Raw genomic sequence first — 27110 nt, 5'->3', positions numbered from 1 at the left:
CATCCTTCAGAACAAGCTTTGGTCTTCTATCTCTATAACAGGGGCATTTATTCCTTTAGAGCTCACTGCCTTGCATCAATAAAGTTTCCATCAACCTTGACCAGCAGCAGGAGTCAGGGAAGACAATGTTTGTCTTGGTGATCAGTACAATCAAGGTGTAGTCTGCTCTGACTCATTCCAAACTATATCGTTTACATCGTATGGGATTTGTTGATTGTTGCTCTACATTGGACAGGGCTGAATTTAAGAGAAAGTGTAAGGCGGGATGGTGGGGTCTCTGATTAACCTCATTCCATACATCACTCCCGATATACAAAACTGACTGACCTAATTTCACTTGTTTACATTATTGCCCGAGTCTAGATTGTCTTGATTGCCCTCATAGTTTTTGGGGCCTCATGGTTTTCTTTCAACCCAACTCTTTGTCATTTCAACTGCATTCATTAAATACACATACTGTCCGTTGCTCATTACTGTTCAGTATGCACCTTGTCCATTGTCTTCTATGATAAATGTGCTATCTTCTTCTTCTCTTGGCTTGGTATAATCAGAGATATGTATTGAGGCTCTGAAACACTGAAGTAAATAAGCTATGTACAGTTCCAACACTAATCTCTAGAGCTCTGCACTTGGGTACAGTCCCCATCCTGACAAAGCTCCTCTCAGTAACTGCTGTTTACAGCCAACTTCTATTTTCAATCGTTCTCCAGAGCTTTATGATCACTGAATGATATTTTGCTTTATTACATGCCCCATGAAGTACTCTTTACTCTGTTAAAGGTGCTACATAAATGGCAGGTTGTTGTTGGTTATCAGTTTACACAAGCTTTAAGAAAGGCTCAACATTTTAGAGTTGACAGTGTCTGCTCAGTCATTTTGAATATTTGCCTATTTCCACCATAATGACACCTCCTGAACGTCCAATGGCTCCCCTGTGATCACATCCATCTTCACCAGACCCTTGATGATAGAATTTGTGGTGCTGGCCCCTTTAAGCCTGTCCTAGACTTTCATTTCTGTTATAGTAATTTTATGAACTTAGTATCTGAGTTTGCTCCCTCTAAGGAGACCATGATACTTATATCTTTCCTTGTGAATACCACTTCTATATTTTTTCACTGGTATCTGTTGACTTGGCACTCGGGAGCTGTGACTATGAGTGAGGTTGACTCGTCCTGCTCCACATAGAATGAACCAAGGCCATGAGATCTCTCTCCGTCACTAAGAATTCAATACACCGCTCACTGATATTGGGTTAGAAGGCCAGAAAAAGACCAACTCAACAAGTAAGCACCTGGACAAACATCTGCTTGACTCTGTGGATGGAATGCGTATAACTTCCGAATCCAGGCTGTGGAGGTGAATGACTCGTTCCATCGTCTTCCACAGCACGAACATAATCAAATGATCAAATACCAGGAGCACCTCCTGATTTTACTCCACTGGGATAAATCACTCAGCAACTCTTTGCTTTGGGGAGGAGATGGCCTAGTGGTATGGACTGTTAATCCAGAGACACAGGTAATATCACGGGAACCTGGGTTTGAACGCTGCCATGGCAGATGGTGGAATTTAAATTCAAGAAACATATGGAATTAAGAATCTAATGATGACTGTGAATCTGTTGTCGATTGTTGGAAAAACACATCTGGTTCACTAATGTCCTTTAGGGAAGGAAACTGCCATCCTTACCTGGTCTGGCCTATGTGTGACTCCAGACCCACAGCAACGTGGTTGATTTTTAACTGCCCTCTGGGCAATTATGAATGGGCAATAAATGGGCAATAAATGCTGCCTAGCCAGTGATGCCTTCATATCATGAATGAATTTTAGAAATTTAAATTTTTTCACCATGCTGGGTACAATGGTTCAGTGGTTAGCACTGCTGCCTCACAGCACCAGGGAGCCGGTTTGACACCACCCTCAGGTGACTGTGTGGAGTTTTCTCCCGGGTCTACATGGATTTTCTCTGGGTGCTCCGGTTACCTCCCCCAGTCCAAGGATGTGCAGGTTAGGTTCATTAGCTGTGGGAAATACAGGGCTACAGGGATAGGGTAAGGGGTGGATCTGGGTGGGATGCTCTTCGGGTGGTTGGTGTGAATTCAGTGGGCTGACTGGCCTGCTTCTACACTGTAGGGATGCTATGAGAAAGGAATTCTTTAATTATAGCCTAGAAAACACTGTTTGTTGTCATTACCCAGACAAAATCATTTCAGATGAATAAGTAATAAAGCTGGGTCAGTGGCAGTGAAAGGAAAAGGGTGATAGGAAACGAGCCAGTGCAATGTTCCTCATTGCAAACTATTGAGGCAGCTAATTTATTTACAACACTGCCAGGAAGGGTCTTTCTTCAACCTCAATACAAGGCAATGGCAGAGCATGCTTTATGGAGGTGATGCCATTGTCAAGTCCTCACAGTGCTGTTCTATTCCAGAAAGGCTGGATGACAGGATCACCCACCTAACCCCCAGGTTTGGAAATACAGCACCTCTCAACGTAGATAGAGTCTACTGTTTCTGTCATCTGTTGGCATCAATTCATGCCACAGTCACTACCAATTTCACTTATTTAATGTTGTGTGCAGATTCAGGTCGTGGGCAACATACAAATTAATTTGTCAGTAGAAGAGCAAAAGGTGCCATATAATGTGGGACTATAGGAACAGAAAAAAACAGCTGGGTGGTGCCATCCAATCTTCATCCTTTCTGTAGCATTGTGTGTGTGTGTGTGTGTGTGTGTGTGTGTGTGTGTGTGTGTGTGTGTGTGTGTGTGTGTGCGTGCGTGCGTGCATTGATCCACTGGCTGTGAAGCATGTAGAACCCTTCTGGAGTGCCCAGTTTTAACAATGGTGATTAAGAGTGGTACTCACTGCAAAAGGGTGAGGTGTTACAGCATATAAAGGCCTGCAGCAGCGTTAACGGACAGCACAGAAAGCTACGAGATATTTCCAGTAAAGTAATGCTGAACGTTTTAAAGATTCTAGCTGTACTTCTCCACAGCACAAGAGGAAGCCATGTCTAATAATATCTGCTCACAACAGCACTGAGATGGTATAGGAGGTGAGCTATGGTGATGGGAGCCATTTTGATTAAAGGTGTTGCATGGCAACAGTCACACTGTTCCAAATTCAAGCTTCAGTATTCCCTCAGACTATAGTATAATGGTTTAATTCCAACTGTGTGACATGCGAATTAGGCATAGTATACATCATCACAGGAAACGATGCAATGTCACATGATCTTGCTCTTGCAACCTCAAGGTAAGACCATGCTAAATATACCTTAAATAAAGTTGTTTATACTTTTCCTACACCTCTGTAGACTCCGTAAATATCTTCAGAAGAGCAAGATGGCACACTGGCTCAGTGGTTAGCGCTGCTGCCTCACAGCACCAGGAACCCGGGTTCAATTCCACCCTCAGGCGACTGTCTGTGTGGAGTTTGCACATTCTCCCCGTGTCTGTGTGGGTTTCCTCCGGGTGCTCTGGTTTCCTCCCACAGTCCAAAGATGCACAGGTTAGGTGAATTGGCCTTGTTAAATTGCCTGGAGTGTTCAAGGATGTGTAGATTAGGTGGGTTACAGGGGGATGGGTCTGGGTGGGATGCCCTGAGGGTCAGCATGGGCTTGTTGGGCCAAAGGGCCTGTTTCCACACCATAGGGATTCTATGATTATATTGTACAGAACACCCACTGCTGGGCAAGAATACTGAACACAACATTGAGTCAATGAGGCAGTGGAACCTCATGACCCCTTGCACCCTTTACAGACCAAAGGAGGTTGAATTTTGGGGAACAATATCCAAGCTCAAAGAATATCTTCAAATTCTGCATTTTTCTGACAATCTCTGAGAGCCAATGGGAAAGCCAGTTATGAATATTGCCATGCAACACCTTTAATCAAATTGGTCCCATTCACCATAGCCCAGCTCCTATGTCATCTCAATGCTGCTTGTGAGCAGATATCATTAGACATACCTCCTTCCTTGTGCTGTGGAGAAGTACAGCTGGAATGTTTAGAATGCTCGGCATTATTTTACAGGAAATATTTCATAGCTCTCTGTGCTGCACCTTGGAAGGCCAACACTCAGCTCCTTGGAAAGGAGAAGCCACCTCAGACAGCTTGTTAGGACTGCAAGCTCACCCAATTAATATTAAGGAGTCAATACCTTGGACATGAGTCGCATTTAAATGGCTGCAGCTGCCATGGAAAACAAGAGCAGATATGTTTCTATCCCCAGATAATCGCAGTTATAATTCGCAGCCCTGTAAGTGAAGGTTGCCAGTTGATAGGTTCGAGTTACTGGACTATAACCCAGGAAACCAACTGCTTAAAACACAGGCAGCTACCCGGTTAATTTGTGGATACTGCAAACCACAAGTGGTTCAACAGAAGCATCTACAATGATTCACATTTGCAGATTGATCTTTGAATTAAATTTCTATTCTGAGGCTGATCATTAATGCACTTCCCAACAGATGAATTGAATGATTTAGGTGAGTCAAAACAAGCAGACCCCGTTGCCTTTAGCTCATGGTTGGCTGAGGAGTGGGAAGTGCCAAATGGAATTGTACAATGGTTCTAGCATGGGCGAGACCATTCAGTCCATTGACCCCAAGCAAGTGTTCTGGAAGAGTTATTGAACTAGTTCTGTTGCTCTCTCTTCACTGTCCTATCCTGTAAATATTTTCCCTTCAGGTGCCTATCCACTTCCATTCTGAAAACCACAAGTGAGTTCTCCTCCCCAGCCCCTCAATCCAGATCCTAAATAGTCATTTTATTGTGAAAAAAAGGTTTTCCTCATGTCATCTCTGGTTCTTTCGCAAGTCACTTTAAATCTGTATCCTCTCATTCTCAACCCTTCTGTCAATGGGAATATTTTATCTTTATCTATCCTCTCTAGACTCCTCAAGATGTTCAGTAGATCAATTAAAGGTCTACTCAACCTTTTCTCGTCCAAGATATTGTATCTCATGGTCAGTGTGTCACTATCCCTTTCAAGAAATGCTTAAGATATTAATATCCCTTTAAGAGACACACTAATGATGTCATCGCTGCATGTGACCCGAGGATACAAAGATACTTCATATGATCTCAGATCATCTATAGCAGGACACACTATTGGCAGCAAATTCCTCCCTTGTAAACTAACAGCTTAGTATTAGCCCAGACACTAATGCCTGAGGAATGTAATGTTTGTACACGGTAGTTAATTGGAATAAATAAGTTGGATTCTTCAATACCACAATAAATTCCGTTTCTGAAGTTATGAGGGATGACATCAGGTAAAACACCATGCTAGAGGCAAACCCACACCAAAAACAGTCGGGGATTCTCTTAGTAGTACAGTCCATCATCTAAGGAGCCTTTCCTGTAATGCATTGGATTTTATTATGAACTCAGTCACAAACTAAAGTCTATTCCCAAAGCGTGGAGCCACCTAAATTACAAAAGTCATTTAATAACAGGATAAAGTCATCATATTCAATAAAATTTAAAGTAAAATGCTATGGATGCTGGAGGTCTGAAATAAAAACTGTTAATACTGGAGAAACTCAGCGGGTCTGGCAGCATCTGTGGAGAGAGAAACAGAGTTAACTTTTTGAGGCTATTAAGACAGTTCTTCAGAAGTTCTCCTGCTGTCCTGGCCAACCTCTATCCTTCAACAGTATTAGCTACCTTGCCATTTATCACATTAGGTTTTGTGGAATCTTGCTGAGTACAAACTGATTGCAGCACTTTCCTGTATTACTAGAAGGGCCACAGTTCAAACATGGCCATTTTCAACACTAATCCAAACTTGAACTTCTACTTTGAACTGCAGTGCAAGTCCAGGAATAGGATTATTACCATAAGTCAATGCATTTTTCCAATCAACTTCTGTTCCTCAAATTGAATTAATATGTAGCTGTGATACTAAGGAATTACAATTAAATTGTTTTCTCTTCCATCAAGTGAAGGAGATTGGGGATTGAGCCTTTAGTGAGAGAGAGATGGTATTAAACTGATTAGAGAGGGGTAAGGTTTGGGGGAGGGGATACGCAAGCTTTCAAGGCAAGGCAATATGGTAGAATTACAGGGCAGCTTTTTGGATACTAACACCCAGAGTGGGACAGGAGGGCTAGAAAGTAGAAACATAGGAAAACGTCAGCAATAGGATTAAAGGGGGAACAAATGATAAAATGGTGAGACTAATGGCTCTCTACTTGAATGCACATTGTATTTGGAACAGAATAAATGAATTAACAGCTCATATGCAAGTTAACAGGTATGATCTTGCAGTCATTACAGAGACTTGGTCACAAGGAGATCAAAGTTGGGAACAATACAGAGGTCATAGAGTCATAGAGATATACAGCATGGAAACAGACCCTTTAGTCCAACTCGTCCGTGCCAATCAGATATTCTACATTAATTTAAACCCATTGGCCAACATTTGACCCATATCCCTCTAAATACTTTCTATTTATCTACCCATCCAGATGCCTTTTAAATGTTGTAATTGTGCCCACCTCTATCACTTCCATACACACACCACCCTCTGCATGAAATGTTGCCCCTTAAGTCCCTTTGAAACCTTTCCCCTCTCACTTCAAACCTATGCCCGCGAGTTTTGGACTCCCCTACCCTGGGGAAAAGACCATGACTATTCATCCTATCCATGCCCCTCATGATTTCAGAGATAGTAGGAACTGCAGATGCTGGTGAATCCGAGACAACAAGGTGCAGGGCTGGATGAACACAGCAGGTCAAGCAGCATCATAGGAGCAGAGAGACTGACGTTTCGGGCCTAGACTTCATGTGACTTTTTGAAAGGACCAAGCAGGAAGGACAGGGTGGTGTGGTAGCATTTTTGGTACAGGATAGAATACGTACAACAGCAAAAAATGATCTTGGGTCGGCAGATGGACGACCCATATGGGTGGGCGTAAGATATAACAAGGGGAAGTAAACATTGGTGGGCCTCCTACCAGTAGCTATATTGTGGAACAGAGAATAGATCTGGCGACAATGATGGCATGTAAAAATGCAGCACATTAACCATGGGTGAATTTTTATTCTTTATGTAGATTGAGAAAGTCAGATTGGCAGAGGTAGCCAGCTGGAAGAGATCACAGAATTTATTCGAGTCAATATATTATGGACATACCAGGGATCAGGCTATTTTAGATCTGTTGATGTGTAATGAGGCAGGTTTAATAAATCATCCCAGCATAAAATATTCCTGGGGAACAGTGATCATAATATGGTCAAATTTAGTGTTCAGTTTGAGAGGAAGAAACTCGGGTCAGAAACAGCTGTGCTAAGTTTAAATAAGGGTAATTCGAAAGGAATAAGTTGAGTATTGGGTGGAGTGGACTGGGAAAACAATTTAGCAGCAAACATGGCTGAAGAAAATCGGTAAACACTTAATAAAATATCTCATGGCTTATAGCAAAGATATATCCCAGTGCGGACAAATGTTTCTGGGAAGGGGATAAGCTAACCAGTAAAATTAAGGATGGCATCAAATTGAAAGAGAAAACATGCAATGTGGCAAAATGTAGTGGTAGGCCACTAGAGAAAATAAACTTTGAAGGTAAACTTGCATATAATATCAAATCATAGAGCAAGAGCTTCTTTAAATATACAGAAAGGTAGAGAGAGGTCAAAATGAACATAGACACCCCCCCCCAAGGGAAAGAGGTTGGTGAAATAATGAAGGTGAACCAGAAAATGGCAGAGGAGTTAAATAAATATTTTGCATTTGCCTTCACAGTACAAGACACTGCTAGCATCCCAAAATTGATAAATAATTAAGGGACAAAGGGATGAGAAATTACTATAATTAGAGAAAATCTACTAGGGAAGTGAATGGGGCTAAAGGCTAATAAGTCCCCTGGATCAAATAGGATGCATCCTGGGATAGCAAAGAAAGTAGCTACAGAGCTAGTGGATGTACTGGAAGTAATTCTCCAAGAATTCATAGATCCTAGAAATCTCCCTGAGAATTGGCAAACTGCCAGTGTAACACATCTGTCTAATATAGGTTACTACAGGCCAGTCAGCTAAATGTCCATTATTGGGGAAATGTTAGAGACTATTACCAAGGACGTAATAGCAAAGCATTTAAAAATACATAATGTAAACAAGAGGAATCAACATGGCTTCACACAAAAGGGGAAATCATGGCTGATAAATTTAGCAGAATTCTTTGAGGACATAACAAACATGATAAACAAAGGGGAAGCAGCAGAGGTTATATAATTGGGTTTTCAAAAAGCTTTGGATAAGGTGTCACATGTCGGATTACTGATGATAATAAGAGCCCATGGCATTGGAGGGCAGTATATTAGCTTGGAAAGAGGAATAGCTACCTCATGGAATACAATTAATGGGATAAAGATGCATTTTCGGGCTGGAAACCAGTAACTAGTGGACTGCCAAAGGGTTTCAATTATATATAACATATGTTAATAACTTGAATGAGGAATAGGAATGTGCTATAGCCAAGTTTGCGGATGACACAAAAAATAGACGGAAAAGCAAGTGATGAGAACGACACAAAGAATGTGCAGAGGGATATAGACAAGTTCAGGTGAGTGGGCAAAAACTTGACAGATGGAATATAATGTGGGGAGTTGTGAGGTTATGTACTTTTGTAGGAAGAAATGGAGCTGAATGTTACTTAAATGACGAAAGATCACAGAAATATGCAGCACCGATGGATTTGGGAGTCCTGATTTATAAATCCCAAAAAGCTAGCATACAAGTTCAGCAGGTAATGGGGAAGGCAAATGGAATGATGGCCTTTATTTCAAAGGGAATGATGTATAAAAACAGGGAATCCTTGCTAAAACTATACATGGGTGTCCGCAGCTAGAAAACTGTGAATAGTTTTGGTCCCCTTATCTAAGGCAAGATATATTGGCATTGGAGGCAGTCCACAGAAGGTTCATGAGGCTTGTCCCAGCTATGGAGGGAATTTCTTCTGAGAGATTGAGTAGGTTAAGGCAGTACTCATTAGAGTCAAGAAGAATTAGAAGTGACCTTATTGAAATGTAAGTGATTCTGAGGGGATTTGACAAGGTAGATGCGGAGAGGTTGTTTTCTCTTGAGAGTCTAGGACCACAAAATGTAAACTCAGAATAAGGGATCAGTTTAAACCGACATGAGAAGGAATTTCTTCTCTTAGAGGGTAGTAAACCTGTGGAGTTCTCTACCACAGAGGGCTGTCAATGCTGGCTCATTAAGCACACTCAAGGCCAAGAGAGACAGATTTTTAACCAGTAAAGGAATCAAGAGATATGGGAAAAGACAGGAAAGTGGAGTTGAGGATTATCAGATTATCCATGATCTCATTAAATGGTAGAGCAGACTTAATGGGCTGAATGGCCTATTTCTGCTTCTACATCTTATGATCTAAGATTGTCAGGGGATCTGGAGCAAATTCCAATAAATTGCATTGGGATGCAGATCACTTAGTACCTGATAGAATGGATTCATGGGAATGAATTACTTCCTGTTCAATCTAAGTTCAGAATTAAATGACATTTAATTCTGAACATAGATTGAATTCCATGTGAGAAAGGGAATGGGTGAAATACAATGACTTTTCTTCAAAACTGGAGACCAGAACTCTCTCAAAGGCTGCTAGACCTGCTCTAGCTCTTCCCATTTTTATTATTATAGTCAATAATCCTGGTGTTTCTTTACCAATTAAGACAGCAAATACTTAGAGTCCTTGTTTAATGAATGCCTCAATTATAAAATTTTCCATCCTGGCTTTCAAATCCCTCCTGTCCTCACCCCCTCCCATGTCTGTAATCTCCTCCAAATCTCCAATGCTCTGAGGCCCCTGTGATTCTCCAATTCTGACCTCCTGCACATCCCCAGTTTTAATCTCTCTGCCATTGCTGGCCATGTCTTCAGAGGTCAATTCCATCCTCTATGGAGTTCTGTTCCTTTGACTTCCCACCTCTCCACCTCTCTGCCACACCTAGCCCGCTACTTCAAAACTCAAGTCTTTGACCAAGCCATTGGTCATCTGTCCTAATATCACCGCCTGTTACTCAATATTAAATTTGATTGACAAGGCTTCTGCAAGCTTTCCTCATGTAAAAAGTGCTACATAAATGCAAGTTTCTGTTGTTGAACTCACCAAATATGTTGCTTCCCCGAAAGGTGTAGCCGCCAAAGGTAAAAACGTGAGAGTGGTCTGCTGTGATAACTGTTAATGTATCTGTGTCTCTAGTTAAGGAACCTGCTCTCCCAATGGCTTTATCCATCTCCACAGCTTCGTGTAAAGCCATCTTGGCTTTCCCTTCATGATGTCCATGGTCTATTCTGCCACCTTCAGAAGGAAAGATTCAGTCATTGCCTTTTACATAGGAGAATCACTTAAACATTTCAACATTTTTTTAAATTTATTCACAGGATGAAGGCATCAGCCCAGTGAAGAGTCAACCACATTGCTTTGGGTCTGGAGTCACATGTAGGCCAGGCCAAGTCAAGATGGCTGACTTCCTTCCCTAAAGGGCATTAGTGAACCAGATGGGCTTTTCCCTACAATCGTTTCGTGGTCATCATTACACTCTTAATTCCAGATTTTTATTGAATTCAAATTCCAACATCTGCTGTGCTGGAATTCAAAACCGGGTCCCCAGAACATTACCTGGTTCTCTGGGTTAACAATCCAGTGATAATATCACCAGGCCATTGCCTCCCCCTAAAATCTCAGCAAGTGGGGAGTGGAGTGGCTCAAAATGTGGTTCGGCCTCTTCATGAGGGGTCTGGACAGAATCGATAGGGAGAAATTGTTCCTGCTCATGAAAGGAGGGAGAACCAGAGGGCATAATTTTACAATGATTTGCAAAAGAAGCAATCGGTCAGTGAGAGAAGAACTTATTTTCACCCACTCTAATAGTTAGGGTCTGGAATGCGCTGGCTGGAAAAGTGAGCGAGGCGACTTCAATTGAGGTAATCAAGAGGAGCATTGTTTAAATTATTGCTTAAATAGAAACAACAGGCAGAGTTACAGAGTAAAGGCAGGAAGATTGCCACTAGGTCAAAGTGCTCGGAGAACCAGTGTTAACACGACAGGCCAAGTGGCCTTGTTCGGCACTGGAACACTTCTGTGATTCCCAAAGCTTTTTCCCAATGTGACCACATTTGAAAGCCCCTTGTGTCCCCATAGTGAAAACTGGGGCAGAGAATGGATAGAGATTGATGAGCAAGAGGGGGGGACCGGGCTATTGGCTGGTGAGGTGGTTGGAGACTTTTGTAGTGGGGAACTGGAGTGGGTTGGGTTTGGGGGGGGAGGGAGATGGGCATTAAAACTGCTGGGCTTGCCTCGTAAATGGGGCAAGTCCACATTTTTACAGACTGTGGTTGTAACAGCAAACCAAGCCTCAGTGATTCAGCCACATCCACTGACCATAAAAGAAAGAAGTATGTTTGTATCGGGGGTCCTTGGTGAGGGAGCATGCGGCATCCATGATGCCTTTAGACAGGTGGGCACCATGAGGGATAGAGTGCTTCATGTCCCTTTCCAAATCCATTTAGATTGAACCCCCTCCTTCTCTCGCTCACCTTTGATGGTCTGCATTGCCCTTAAATGAATCAGTTAGAAACTTGGATTAGTTACTGGTGGTGGTTAATAGGTGAAAAGACACCACAGGTGATTTGGTATAACAAGGTGTAGAGCTGGATGAACACAGCAGGCCAAGCAGCATCAGAGGAGCAGGAAGGCTGACGTTTTGGGCCCAGACCCTTCTTCAGAAAAGGTTTTTCTGAAAACGTCAGCCTTCCTGCTCCTCTGATGCTGCTTGGCCTGCTGTGTTCATCCAGCTCTACACCTTGTTATCTCAGATTCTCCAGCTTCTGCAGTTCCTATCTCTGAAACAGGTGATTTGGTGATGGGGTGAACAAAAATGTTCAGTTGTGTGTAAGAGCACTTCTGGATATATATATATAAAAAAGGAGCATTTAAAGAGGCCTCACAGCTGTCAAAATTCAATCCAAGAATCATAGAGGCCTCTCAGAGCTTGTGACTCCAACCGTCTTGTTCTACAACACCCTTGGAGTTTAGGAACTCCTGATGTGTCTGGTGGAGAAGAAGATGAGCAAAGGAGATGGCAAAGCCTGGTAAAAGGAGTTGGAGTGAAGGTCAGAGAAGGTTTGAGGGGCTGAATGGCATTCCCTAGTTCACCATCCTCACTTTTGCAGCAAGCCGTTCTTTATTGGCTGTTGAAAGCCTCCAGGAAGTGAGGTGGCTAAATGTGGAGCTCCGCACAGCTCGAGTGTAAAGTACCTTCTGTGGCTTTGCTTGAGGTAAGTTGGAAGAAATGGTAGTTTAGACCAACAGTGATGTTATTGCAGGCTTTTAGCAAGCCAGGGAGGTGTGACTTTATCTGTGAACAGAGAATCCTATTGACCTATTGAGAAAGTTGCAACCCAAGTAGATCACAAAAGTCTGGCAGAACTCGAATGGCAGTTCCACGTGCTCAGATTCTGAACTAAACACCACATTTGGGGAGTTCACAATAAACCGTGAGGAGGTACATGAAACTAGGTGTGGAGCAGGAAACAATAAGCATTGATTTACTCTCTAGGAGGGAGATGATGGTGTAGTGGTAATGTCATGGTAATGGTCCAGATGAATACTTTGAAATTTAAATTCAGTGAATGCACTCTGGAACTGAAAGCTAGCCTCAGTATTCATGTTGTCCACTGTAATTATTGTAAAATCCCATCAGCTTCACTCATACCCTTTAGGGAAGGAAATCTACTGCCCTTACCTGGTTTGGCCTGAATGTGACTTCAGGCCCACGGTCAGGTGGTCAATTCTTAGCTGCCCACTGAGGTGGCATCACACTTCCAGGGTAATTAGGGATGAGCAAAAAAAATTCCTGCTTTGTAAGCAACACTCACGTAAAAGAATAAAGAAAACAGAATTGGGAGACCATCTGGAGTTCAGGGTTGAATTATAGGACCCCCACTGGAACAGTTTTCTTTATATGACTGGTCATGATTCAGAAACTTGGTGCCAAATTTGTCACATGTACAGATGGCACCAAACTAAGCAGGTCAGCTGATTGAGGGAGGAGGAAGCTGAGAAATTGCTGAAGGGTATAGAGAATGGGATTAGAATGGATGAATGCTTGATGACCAGTATGGACATGATGGGCCGTTGGGTCTCTTTCTATGCTGTAAACTCTTTGAGGCTATGACAGACAGTGTAAAAGAACTGAGTGGCAGCGGATGGATTGTGGTCCAGGTATGTTTAAAGAGCTTGAAATAGGAAGGAAATAGATGGTTACACGTGTTTGGGGAATGGTGCTGAAACTGGAAGAGGTTGGAGAGCAAATGTAGATGTGGCACTAAACAACAAGATCCAGCAACAGCACTGGATGAAGCCAATAGGATGTTGTATGACACACAGCCACAATTGAATAAAAGAGATAACAAGGTGTAGAGCTGGATGAACACAGCAGGCCAAGCAGCATCATAGGAGTAGGAAGGCTGACGTTTCGGGCCTAGACCCTTCATCAGAAAAAAAAGCATCATAATTCTCCAGCATCTGCAGTTCCTACTATCTCTGAATAAAAGAGAAACTATTTATCAGACTGTGCTCTGGTCAGACACCACCTTTCCTGCAGCATATAACAGGCTTGCAAAGGGCAACATAGCTCTCTCAATCTGTCACTGAAAAGCAAAATATTGCAGGTGATGGAAATCTGAAACCAACACAAAGAATGTGAGAATTCTCCTTGTTTGTTTCAAATTCTGTCAGGTCACATGTACTTGGCATTTCTGCAAACGCCACCACATCCGCGTGAATTTCCCGTCTTGCTTTCAACCTTCCTCCTTTCTCTCACTCTTCGTCCCCACACACCCAATCTCGGGATAATAAGCCATGTGACTACTTACAGGGATCCCTCTGTACACAGGAACCTGTAACTGTACACAGCAAACAAATCTGAAAGCTAGTGGTCCCAGGAGAGTTTCAAGGATTTTTCACCATCATGATTGGTAAATTTGCTGCTGACTAAGCCACAGCTACACCAACACCTGAGATCTATTCAAGAAGGCAGAACTTTCTCTACACATTCTGTGCTTCACTGTAACCAATCAAACACATCTTGGAGGGTTTGTTTTTTTTGTTGAGATCTGCACTCCCAATATGCAACCTCACGCAATGGGAACACATGATAAAACACTGCACATGGTAACCTGGAATTTTACAAATCAAAACTCAGCTCTAGATTATACTTGATCTATCAAGGGCCGCACAGTGGCTCAGTGGTGAGCACTGCTGCCTCACAGCGCCAAGATCCTATGTTCAATTCCACCCTCGGGCAACTATCTGTGTGGAGTTTGCACACTCTCCTTGTGTCTGCGTGGGTTTCCTCTGGGTGCTCTGGTTTCCTCCCACAGTCCAAAGATGTGCAGTTTAGGGTGGATTGGCCATGCTAAATGCAGGGTTATAGGGGATGGGTTTGGGTGGCATGCTCTTCATGGGGCTGGTGTGGACTTGATGGGCCAAATGGCTGGTTTCCACACAGTATGGCTCTAGATTTAATTTAATTGGTGAGGTCACATTTGGAGTACTGTGTACAATTCTGCTCACTCTGCTATAGAAGGATGTTATTCAACTGGGAAGGGTGCAAAAAAGATATACAGGGATGTTACCGAGACTGGAGGGTTTGAGTTATAAGGAGAGGATGGATGAGCTGGGATCTTTCTTTCTCTGGAGTGTCAAAAGCTGAGGGGTGACCATATAGAAACTTATAACATCATGGGGGGCTTGGATAGGGTAAATAGCCAAGGTCTTTTCCCCAAGATGGTGGGGGAGGAGTCAAAAACTAGATGGCAGAGATTTAATGTGAGAGGGTAAATATTTAAAACGGACCTGAGGGGCAACTTTTTCACACAGAGGGTGGTGCATGTATGGAACAAGCTGCCAAAGGAAGTGGTAGATGCAGGTACAATTACAACATTTAAAAAAACATTTGGTCAGGTACACGGATAGGAAAGTTTACAGGGTCAAAAAAGAACGGAAGAACTGCAGGTCTGGATATCTGAAACAGAAACAGAAGTTGCTGGAAAATCTCACCAGGTCTGGCAGCATCTGTGGAGAGAAATCAGAGTTCTGTGAGTTCCTGGTTCTGAAATGTCAACTCTAATTTCTCTCCACAGATGCTGCATGACCCACTGAGCGTTGTCAGCAATTCCTGTTTCTATTCAAGGTTTAGAAGGAGTTTAGAGGGATGTTAACCAAATACAGGCAAATGGGACTAGTTCAGTTTTGGAAACCTGGTCGGCATGGACGAGTTGGGCCAAAGGGTCTGTTTCTGTGCTGTATGAGTCAATGACTCTATAACTAGTATAAGTCTTCACTGTAGTCCAGGATAATCCAGTTTTAATCAGTCATATTCCCCATGCACGACATCGCAGGCCAAACCTTATGATAGTTCACCCTTAATTCCTCATACTCCTGTCACTAGCACATAATATTTCCATTGTGACTCTCACTGAGTATAGTCCTAAATCCATCTGTGATATTCCAGTCTGAAATTCCAAGCTTGGAATCTCATATTTGTGCCAACACTACCCAAAAGGAAAAAAAAAAACAGGAAAACTGGCAAATGGGATGTACAAAAAAGCATACATCAAAATGAAGCTGTAGTTCGCCTGTCCATTTCCCATTATTACTGTTTGTTTCCTCTGGTGAAGAACATCTATTCCCACACGCATAATGTCACCTGATTCCACCCCGGTCTTGCTCACCTGCTCCACAATCCCTGGTTCACACCTTTGTTCCCTCTAGACTCAACATTCCACTGTGATCCTGGCTGGTCACACACATCCTAATCTTCTTAAAGCTAAGGTCATCCAAAGCTGTGCTTCCTGTGTCTTCGCTTGTAGCAAGTCTCAGTCCCCCACGAGTCTGACTGACCTACTACGGATCCTCGTCAAGCAGCATTTTCACTATAACATTCTCACCCTTGTTTTCTAAAATGCCTTCATAGCCTCATCCCATCCTATCTCTGTAATCTCCTTGAACCACCACAAAACCCCTCTGAGAAAACTGCACATACCTGCTTTTAGTTTCTAACATATCCCCAATGTTACTGGCTCCACCGACAAATGGACATGTCTTCAGTTAACTAGATTTCAGGTTCTGGGATTCCTTCTCTACCCCTCTCTCCTTCTCAAGTTCTCTTTACTCCTTTCAGCAATTCCTTAATACCAATCTTACAGTCACTGAACCTAATATTTCCTTATGTGGCTCACAATATTTTGTTTCATGCTCCTATGATGTGTCTCCAGACACTTTATCACTTGGAAGGTGCCAATGAGCCATAAGTTGTTGTTGTAACCCTAACTCATGATAGTCATCAAGATAATCCAATCAGTGATGTCACTAACCTAAACACCAAACCAAAATCAAACACAAACCCGAACCCTAACTCTTAACTCTACTCCTAACCCAAGCCCTAATTTTAACATAAATCCAAACCCTAATCCCAGCACTAACCCAAAACCTAATCCTAGCACAAACCCAACCCTGACCTTAACCTGAACAGAAACACAAACCCTAACCCTAAACCTCAAATGTATCATAAACCCAAACCCTAACCCAAAACCTAACCTTAACTCAAACCCTAAACCTAACCCTAACCCTAATCCAAACCCTAACCCTAACTCAAACATCATATAAAACCAAAACCTAGCCCAAACCTTAAGCTTAACTTAAACCCTAGCCCTGACCCAGGCCCCTGCCCCCTGGCCCCTAATGCTAGCCTTAGCCAAAGCCAAAACCCTAGCCCTAGCCAATGCACAAATCCAAACCCTGATCCTAACTCTAAACCTAACACAAACCTTTGCCCTATTATAAATCCTAACCATAATCCTAACCCTAACCCTAAAGCAAACCTTAATTCAAAACCTTACCTAAACCCTAACCCTAACCCAAAAACACAAACCCAATCCTAACTCCAACCCAAAACCTAACCTAAACCCTGATCCTAATCTGAATCCAAATGCAAATGCAAACACAAAGCCAATCCCTAATGCAAAACCTGACCCTACCCAAAAACCTAACCCAAACTCTAACCCTAGGCCAAACTCTGACACTAAGCCAAACACAAATTCCAACACAAGCCCAAATTCTAAAACCCTAACACTAATATTAACCAAACTCTAACACTAATATTAACCCAAACTCTAACACTAATACTAACACTAACCCTAAGCCTAAACCTAAACTTAACCGTAAACACAGCTTCTACAGTTGTGACTCAGCATCAGATGTACAAAATTGGAAGATTTGTCTGAAATAATTTTGCCCCCTGAGAAATCTATAAATATCATTCAACATCTTCATCTAATTTAACATAACGTCACTGCCGAATTTAGCAAACTGGTCAGGCAGTTTCAAAGGAAGTTTAAATGTGTCAAATAAATTGAAATCTAAACTATGTAGAGTGAACTTTACGGCTGTGTGAAAATGTCATGGATTAGTCAACATCTGTAGTTATTTCACTGAGGTAAACAACATGAACTATTCATGTTCTCTAGAGGTCCCTCTGTTGTACACACGCATGAATGATAAGTAGTACTGAAGACACACATGAATTAACTGTGTGATTCTACCCAGACAGCAAGGGCTGGAACCTTTTATTCTTAAGTCTTTGTTATACAACAGGCAACAATCTGAGGGAGCAGATCATTGCTAGGTTTACAGCTAGTGTATCGTTCATTCCACTCATTGAGAGATGTTTAATGGAGGCAACAAGAGTCCCAACCCACCAGTGAGAGAGCCAGATGCTCCTCCCTCAAGGGGAGGGCATGGGATAGTGGTGTTATCACTGGAATGGAGTCATAGAATCATAGAGCTGTACAGTATGGAAACAGACCCTTCGATCCAACACGACCAGGTATCCTAAATAAATCTAGTCCCATTTGCCAGCATTTGGCCCATTTCCCTCTAAATCCATCCTATTCATACACCCATCCAGATGCCTTTTAAATGTTGTAATCTTACCCAGAGACCCAGAAAATGTTTTGCGTCTTGGTTTCGAACCCTACCACAGCAGATGGTGGAATTTGAATTCAATAAAAATCTGGAATTAAGAGTCTGATGACCATGAAACCATTGTCCATTGTCAGGAAAAGCCCATCTGGTTCACTAATGTCATTTAGGGAAGGAAATCTGCCATCCTTACATGGTTTGGACTACACATGATTCCAGACCCACAGCAATATGGTTGACTCTTGACTGTCCTCTGTGTGGGCAATAAATGCTGCCTAGCCAGTGACACCCTTGTCCTGTAAATGAAATTTTGAAAAAAACACATTGCCACATTTTGGAAAAGCCAATGGAATTAAGGGCCATATTGGGTATTTAAACGGTCAGTGGCGGGAAAGATCTCAGGGTGGTGGCCATCCCCATTGACAGCTGCCAATTCTTCATTGCCTGGCAGTGCCGCTAGGAGCATGGTGAATGCTGCTGGTACTGAGGCCTATGATGGACTGAGGTACGGGTGAGGCATTCACAGAGCTGGGGGTGGTGCGTCACACAGATGACGATGGTCAGCAGCTGGGGCAGGGGTTAACGCTCAATAGGAACCCCTCACCCCCGATGCCAGGTCCATCAATTAAGCACTATGTGCCCGCCCACCAGGAGTTCCTGGAAACGTGCCACCAAGGTAGGCATTAGTTGCCCACTTAAGGGCCTCGATTGGCAGCAGTGTCTATAGGAGCTCTTGCCACAGGTTTAACGGGGGCAGAGGCAGGAATGCTGTCCCTATTTGCCACTGTCCTCCTGATTAAATGTCTCCTGCTGCCAAACCTATCATGGACAAAAGTTCTAGATTCTGCCCACAGCAGCTCTCTGAACACATTAGCAGTTCACAATGAGGTAGTAGGTGAAGAATTTCATGAGATAGCACCTTCCCATATAATCAGGAACAATGCAAGCTCTGAAGGGACATAACTTTAATAGAGCAGTCACTATTATGATGTCTGAGCAGAGATGTTGGTTGAAGACACTGGAAGAATCCCCAAGTTCTTCTTTGAAATTACACCTAATAGGGTAGACGGGGCCTTGATTGACCTTCTCAACGAAAAGACAGCACCGCAGGGATTCCTGCACTGTTTCAGCCTGGATTGTGAGGCTCAGTCCATAGTGATCCCAAATGGGCTTCTCTGAATTGGCAGTTTTCACCAGCAGAATACAGTGGTTGCTTAGAATATCAACCTTTCTGGATTTACCAACTGTGCCCATTGTAACTGGAGCCAAGATCTCACTGAATATAATCACTCACATTAATTTGTACCCTCTGTAACTTATTGACAAATAACTGAAGGCTATAATACACGACTATAAAGGTTGTGACTGTGATATATTGGTAAATATTTAATTGGGGTCTATGGTTGCGGTCATTCTAAAGGTAATGATTGAACATACTGCTCAGAGCTGTATCTGGAAACAGTAGGAGCATTTCTTTATGTGGGCTGTGTCAGCACATAGAGAGAGAAATGAAACTCAGAGTTTTTTTTTCTGATCAGTTTAACATCATTCTGTTCCTAATTCAATCATGAACACGATTACACGCTGCCCTGCGCATATACCTTCCACAAGTAGGAAGAAGCCTTTCGGATTCTTGCTGAGAATCCTGATTGCTGTTGTCACCATTTCTTCCAGGGAGGGATCTGTGGTTTTATTTCTTTCCAGCTCGTACTGGAGGTCACCGTGTTCAAACAGGGCTGGCAAACATAAAGAGGGGCACAGAGTGAGCACATCACAGCAATCTCCTTCAATCAGCAACACAACTGGATAAGTGCAACGTCAAGAAATTAAACATGGCTGAACGTAGCATGGCACAGAAATCACACAGCAGGCTGCAAACACTTCCCAGGCCACCTTCCCACTACCCTCCCTGCCCATTTCCCACCTCCAACCTGTCTACAATCTTTTTTTGGGGGGCCTGTGGGCTTTCTGCCCCTCCTCACCCTAATCGAGGCCTTGTGGTGGCAAATTATTCCTGTCTGGCCTGAATTCTGAGGCTGGTGGGAAGCATTCAGGGAGTGAGGAATGCTCAGAAAGTAATTTTGGGCAAGGCCATATCGGAACAGGTTAACTGCAGGGAGGCAGTGGCACAGTGGTAACATCACTACACTATGGTTCATGAGTTCAAATCCCAGTAAGGCAAATGATGAAATTTGAATTCAACTCTCTTAAAACAAATTGAGAGCTAGCGTCATGTTGACCTTGTTACCCATTTGGTTCATTAATGCCCTTTAGAGCAGGGAAACTGTTATCCTTACCTGTGTCTGTGTATGATTTTGGACCTACAGCAAATTGGCTAATTTTTAAATGGCCTCTGAAAGGGCCCTGGCCAGCTACTCAGACCAAGGGGCAATTAGGAATGGGTAATAAAATGTTGGCCCAGCACCCTAACTCTCACAGCCCATGAATGAATAAAAAAGTGAGGGACACCACCCCCATGGGTGCCCTTTCCAGCATCAAAACCTTCTGTACTCCCCTCCCCTGCTGACAACAAAACTGCCCAGTTTTACCTGGTCCTGGGCACAACTCATGGTCAGTACCAGCCCTGACCACTGCAGGCACTGGGTCTACAGAGATGCCATGTCAGCATCTTCCCCGAGGCAAGACAACCCATTGAGTGAGGGGCAGAAATCCTGTTTCCAGCTAATTAATACTCTTGTCCGCCCTCTGAATGCCCCACCAAGCTACTCCAATGTATCACCTCACAACTGGCACAGACACCCTTGCCACCAAAGATAAACAGGAATTGCCAACCTTTCAGGTGATGCCTATGATAGCCAACCTAGGATTAATTAATAAAATTATTAATTCAGTGATAAATGGTTAATCAAAATTGTGCTAGAGGAGTCCACACCCATTGGTTCACCATCCTGGGACGCGCAGAGGTCATCATAATATTGCTATCTTTCTCTTTAATCTTTATTTTCATAGGATATGCGTGTCACAGGTAAGGCTTGTATCTGTTGTCCATCCTTAATTGCCCCTTGAACTGAGTGGCTGTCTCGGGCAACTTCAGTCTGTTAAAAGTCAACCACCTAGATGTGCGTCTGGAGTCACATGTACGCCAGATCGAGTAAAGATGGCGGATTTCCTGTCCAGAGTTTGGATTTTATGACAAGTGTTTTGGGGTCACTGTTCCTGAGACCACAGTAATTCCCCTGAATGCTAAAATGGCCATTAAAATAGCTGTTTAAATTGCACACTTGTGTAGGTAGGGCTGGTGGCACATTAATTAACCCTCTCAAGTTCTCACGCAGAATCAGTCTGAAACAAGGGGATCAGCAGTTACTTCTTTACAGCATTTGTCCCCTTTTCACCACAGACTCCCTGCTCCTTCGCTTCCCTATATCCTGTATTCCTCAGGCCATAGTCAATACAGAAAATTCAGTCACTTCCAAATAGTGCTGTCTCCCCCTTTGCACACATGCGGCTTTTACCAGCCAATTTGAACCATTGGTAGCCAACTGAGGCTAACTTGATAACAATTGAATTGAAGTTCCACCAGCTGCTATGGTGGGATCTGAACCCACATCACCAGCAGGATGTTACCACTATCCTAATGTCTCTCATCTTCAACAGTAACTCAACAGTGATCACCGAAGGAGCTGCTGCACAGGTTTTGTGGGTGAAGGCAGCTAGTCATTACAAAGAGAAAAACCCCTAATTCCTCACTTGCCTGTGCTGAGTTAGTTGGATTTAATTGAGGCACTATGACTGGGACTCAGTAGATTAGGAAGGCAGAGGAAAGTGGAGAGTAGAGGAAAATACAGCTAACCAGACATCATCCAATATCTCACTAATACTCCCAACTGGACACATGTGGACCTCAGAGATGCCCAGCTGGGATTTTTTTATCACCTAAAATACTCCAACAGCCCTCATGATAAATCCCCAAGCCCAATCCTTCTTTGAAACCTTTTCTCAACTCACATCCTAAGGCAAAGGAAGTTGACAAGGAATGGTTAAAACGGAACGCACTGTGTGTTTCCTAACCCAAGACCATGTTCCAACCAGGGTCCAGCGGGTAAAACATATTCCATCTCCTTACCCATTAGATGTTCTATTTTTGTCAGGTCAAGGCTTCTGAGTTGCTCCCTGTTCCAGACATAATGAGCGTTCTAAGAAAATGGGAATATCTGTTAGTGTATTATTGACACAGAAAAGAATGTTCTTATTGGTAACAGCTTATCAAAGTAATATGTCACCCTGCCCTTTTCCTCAGATCACATCAATTCAGACCACCATGTCTGCTCCTGCATGAGTTCCAACTACTTCCAGAGACAGGGATTACAGTGTCTGAGGAGACAACTGGACATATCCATACCTGTCCTGACCATGATTAGAATCATCCAAAACTCCTTTACCAACCTTGAAGGGAAGACAGAGACTTTGCCCAATGAAAGGAAATCCAGAGAGGAGTGCATTAAATGGGGTGGTGGGGTGGGGGGGAGGGGAGAGTCCAAAAAGAGGAGGGGGATGTGGAGAGCCGGGGCTTGAGGGTTAAGGAAGAAATGCCAGACGGGGTGTGGAAGCTGTTGAGGTCACAGCGGCTAATAATAAGGCAAGTGAAGGATTCTGGGTAATCCAAGATGGAGGACGGGAAAATATCTGATGAAGGGTCTAGGCCCGAAACGTCAGCCTTTCTGCTCCTATGATGCTGCTTGGCCTGCTGTGTTCATCCAGCCCTGCACCTTGTTGTCTCGGATTCTCCAGCATCTGCAGTTCCTACTATCTCTCTCAGCTTTAAGAACTGCTCCTTTTTGAGGTATTTTCATTTTGGACCTGATTTCCTCGAATTCTTGGAGCAGTTTGATAAGCTGTTGCATTGTTTTGACAACTGCAACATTTAAAAGGCATCTGGATGGGTACATGAATAGGAAGGGTTTAGAGGGAAGTGGACCAAATGCTGGCAACTGGGACTAGATTAATTTAGGATATCTGGTAGGCATGGACGAGTTGGACCGAAGGGTCTGTTTCCACAGTCTACAGCTCTATGACTCTATGAATGGGGAGACAGGAATCCAAGTAATGGAAACTCTGGGGGCAAGTTACAGGAAATGGGGGAAGGAGAGGGCAGTGAAACAAGTTAAAAATGAGCACAAGAGTTTTCAATGGGATGGACAAAGATCAAATGAGGATCAGTGAAATTGTTGGGGGTGGTTAGAGAGGGGAACACAGTGATACAGGACTGAATCCAGGCCTGGAGGTTTGACTCAGCAACTGTACAGAAGGTGGAAGACTGGTTAGTGGGGTAGTTCTGAAATCTGAAATTTTCTCTGCACCACAGGAGTAACATGGCCAAAGCTTGGTCAGAAATATAGGTCTTAAGGAGGGCCTTGAAGCAAAAGGAGAGAGGTATGGAAAGAGGCAACTGTAGATATTAGGGCCTGGACAGTCTATAACAAGGTCAGCAATGGTAGAATGAAGGCAATGCGAATGAAAGAAAAATCCAAAATTTGAGAAGGTTACAGGTGTGTCTGACTGTGTCTGTGTCTGTGTGTGTGTGTGTCTGTGTGCCTATGTCTGTGTCTGTCTGTCTGTGTGTGTCTGTGTGTGTCTGTGTGTGTGTGTGTCTGTGTGTGTGTGTATCTGTCTGTCTGTCTGTGTCTGTCTGTTTGTCTGTGTGTGTGGATCTGTCTGTGTATGTGTTTGTGTGTGTCTGTGAGTGTGGTACAGTGGTAGTGTCCCTACATCTGGATCAGAAGCCCTGGCTCATATCCCAGCATCTTCAGAGTGTGCAGTAATGTTTCTGAGCAGACTGATTTGAAAATATCTAGGCTGCAATGGCTGTAGAGGGGGACCTTGTTACAGATTAGAACACAAACTTCAAATCAAATCTAAAATCCTCATTAGATGACTCATTTAAATGCCAAGCTCTGAAACTATTCTGTATTTCTTAGTTTCAAATCATAGGCCAGATTTTGAATTGTGGGGTCAGGAACCTGGTCATCTAAGGCCCTATATATCACAGTTGGTTTGAAGTTGAAAAACAGAGGAATACAGTTGAGAAATGGATAGGCATGACAGAGAGGGTAAAGACAGCACCATAAGTGGAATTAGTATTTGCCTATGACAAGCGTAAAAGCTCTTGGCATTGCATTCCTCTTTAATCATTCACAAACGAAAGCAGGGCACAAGTCTCAGTTAAACACATTTGCACATATTTGTAAAGTTAAGATTTATAATGTCAGTTATTAAGCTGAACTAAAAGCTGACCTTGCCCTTTTTCATGACTTTCCATTCTTCCACCAGATTCCTCCCATCGAGTCGCGTTCCATTGGCTTTCCAGTCGTTTGGATATTCAAGATCAGGAGTATCCCTTGGGAACATGTATTTCCTGCCACCCCCCATGATCACCTGGAACAGAAAATAGGGAGCACTTGAAAACTAAAGGATACACAAGCACATTACAAACATACCACTTCACCAACTGGAAATACAGCTGGGTTAAGGATTCCACAAGGGTCTCTATCTGTTACAACAGCAGAGAATTATTTTATATTCTCTGCCACAAACACATTTCTCAGAAAACTTCACATGCACAGATCAGACAGGCAGAAATTCAAAATTTTTAATCCTTCAGCTAACTTAGGTACAACTGTTTGGGAATCCTCAAGGCCTGTTGATTCATAACATCAGGGCTTGTCCTCCCCTGAACCTCGTGAGTACCAAGTAGATAACAAGGGGGAGACACTGGCTATAAAGACAGGCCGGAGGCTGGGAATTCTGCAGCAAGTCGCTCACTTTCTGACTCGCTAAAGCCTTTTCACCTTCTACAAGTCAGGAGTGAGATGGAACACTGCCCTAACTGCCTGGATGAGTGCAGCTCCAACGACACTCTATAGAATTCCCACAGTGTGGAAAAGGGCCATACGGCCCATCGAGACCACACTGACCCTCCAAAGAGCATGCCACCCGGACCCACCCTCTTATCCTATCCCTGTAACCCTGTATTTCCCATGGCTGACCTACCTACCCTGCACATCCCTGAACACAATGGGCAATTTCCCATGGCCAATCCACCCTAACCTGCACATCTTTGGACTTTGGGAGGAAACCGGAGCTCCGGGAGGAAACCCACGCAGACACGGAGAGAATGTGCAAACTCCACACAGACAGTTACCTGAGGCTGGAATTGAACCCAGGTCCCTGGTGCTGTGAGACAGCAGCGCTAACTCAAGGAACTTATTACCATCCAGGACAATACTGTCCAGCCTGCTTGATTAGCAGCCCATCCGCCACCTTCAACATTTATTCCCTTCACCACCAATGCACTGTAGCAGATGTGTATACCATCGACAAGATGCATTGTAGCAATTCACCACAGGCTCCTTCAACAGAACGTTCCAAAGCGATGACCTTTACCATCTATAAGGTCAAAGCAGCAGATGGGTGGGAATGCCACTACTCCAAGCCACATGCCTTTCCGTATTGAAGCCGTTTCACCATTCCTTCATGGTCACTGGGTCAAAATCCTAAAATGTTCTTCCTAACTGCACTGTGGGTGTTCTTACATCTATTGGGCTACAATAGTTCAAAAAAAACAGTTCACTGCCATCTTTTCCAAGGCAATTAGGGATAGATAATAAATATTGGTCCCAGCCGGTGATGCTCATTTCCCATGAAAGAAAAAGAAACTCAGCAATATATTAAAGATATGAATTTAATCATCTCTTATAGTCAGTATTGAGGTGTTTACAGTGCAGTGTAATATTGTCAGCCTCCCTACAAAAATTGTTGTACACTCACTCCACAATAAAACATCTTATAATGAACTGGTAAAATAAATTTAATAACCATTGCACTGGGAACGGAAGTGGGAGCTTTTTCAAATAGCCAGAGATGGACAAAGATTAGCAATTTTCAGTTTGAATGGGAAATTATGCAGTAATGCATAAATCTCCTTTGTTCCAGTGACTTTCCCAGACAATTCACATTCACACATCTTTCATTTCCTTTGTTTGGGAATCTCACGGCCTCACCAATGGGCTGTGAGGAAAAAAATCACTCAAAGCCAGAGTGAGCTCAGCTGTCCCAATAACTTCAGAACCGGAACCTGGCTTCACTCTTTTATCCAAACTGGGTGGATGAGGTGGATAAGCGGCACAGTAAATGGATTAAGGGCACTGTAGGATGTGAAAAGGGCACAGCAGGGTGGTTTAAAGGGCACAGCGGGATAGGTATGGAGTACAACGAAATGGGTAAAGGGTAGAGAGGGAATGGGAAATGATGCAATAGGCGGGTAATAGGGCAAGGTGGAATGGATTAAGGGCACAGTGCAATGGGTAAATGGCACAGCAGGTTAAGGGCATTGTGAGATGGGTGAAGGGGACAATGAGCTTGATAAAGGGCACAGCGGGTTGAATAAAGGGCATGGTGGGCTGGATAAAGGGCACAGTGAGCTGGATAAAGGGCACAGTGAGCTGGATAAAGAGGACAGTGGGCTGGGTAAAGGGCACAGTGGGCTGGGTAAAGGGTACAGTGGGTTGAATAAAGGGCATAGTGGGCTAGATAAATGGCACGGTGGGCTGGGGAAAGGGTACAGTGGGCTGGGTAAAGGACATAGTGGGCTAGATAAAGGGCACTGTGAGCTGTGTAAAGGGCACAATGAGCTGGGGAAAGGGTACAGTGAGCTGGGTAAAGGGCACAGTGAGCTGGGTAAAGGGTACAGTGAGCTGGGTAAAGGGTACACTGAGCTGGGTAAAGGGCACAATGAGCTGGGGAAAGGGTACAGTGAGCTGGGTAAAGGGCACAGTGAGCTGGGTAAAGGGCACAGTGGGTTGAATAAAGGGCATGGTGGGCTGGATAAATGGCACGGTGAGCTGGGTAAAGGGTACAGATGGCTGGGTAAAGGGTACAGATGGCTGGGTAAATGGCACAGTGAGCTGGGCAAAGGATACAGTGAGCTGGGTAAAGGGTACAGTGAGCTGACTAAAGGGTACAGTGAGCTGGGTAAAGGACACAGTGAGCTGGGTAAAGGGCACAATGAGCTGGGGAAAGGGCACAGTGAGCTGAGTAAAGGGTACAGTGAGCTGGATAAAGGGCACAGTGAGCT

At 43.6% G+C, this 27110-nt stretch overlaps 1 protein-coding gene across 1 annotated transcript in view; it reads right to left on the bottom strand.

Moving 5' to 3' along the window:
• LOC109937151 (alkaline phosphatase-like) overlaps positions 1-27110 on the bottom strand; it is a 100629-nt gene that overhangs the window by 7072 nt on the left and 66447 nt on the right. Inside the window, exons 9-12 of the mRNA XM_048614907.1 lie at positions 24272-24412; positions 22104-22173; positions 19618-19752; positions 10139-10330 (exon numbers count right to left, since the gene is read on the bottom strand). Of these exons, the coding sequence (XP_048470864.1) occupies positions 10139-10330; positions 19618-19752; positions 22104-22173; positions 24272-24412 (538 nt within the window). The remainder of the gene's footprint in view (positions 1-10138; positions 10331-19617; positions 19753-22103; positions 22174-24271; positions 24413-27110) is intronic.

The sequence above is a fragment of the Rhincodon typus genome, chromosome 31, assembly GCF_021869965.1.
Source record: "Rhincodon typus isolate 14 chromosome 31, sRhiTyp1.1, whole genome shotgun sequence".
In the NCBI taxonomy this organism is placed as follows: Eukaryota; Metazoa; Chordata; class Chondrichthyes; order Orectolobiformes; family Rhincodontidae; genus Rhincodon; species Rhincodon typus.
Note: the sequence above shows the minus strand (reverse complement) of the source record. Positions and strands in the feature narration are given on the sequence as shown.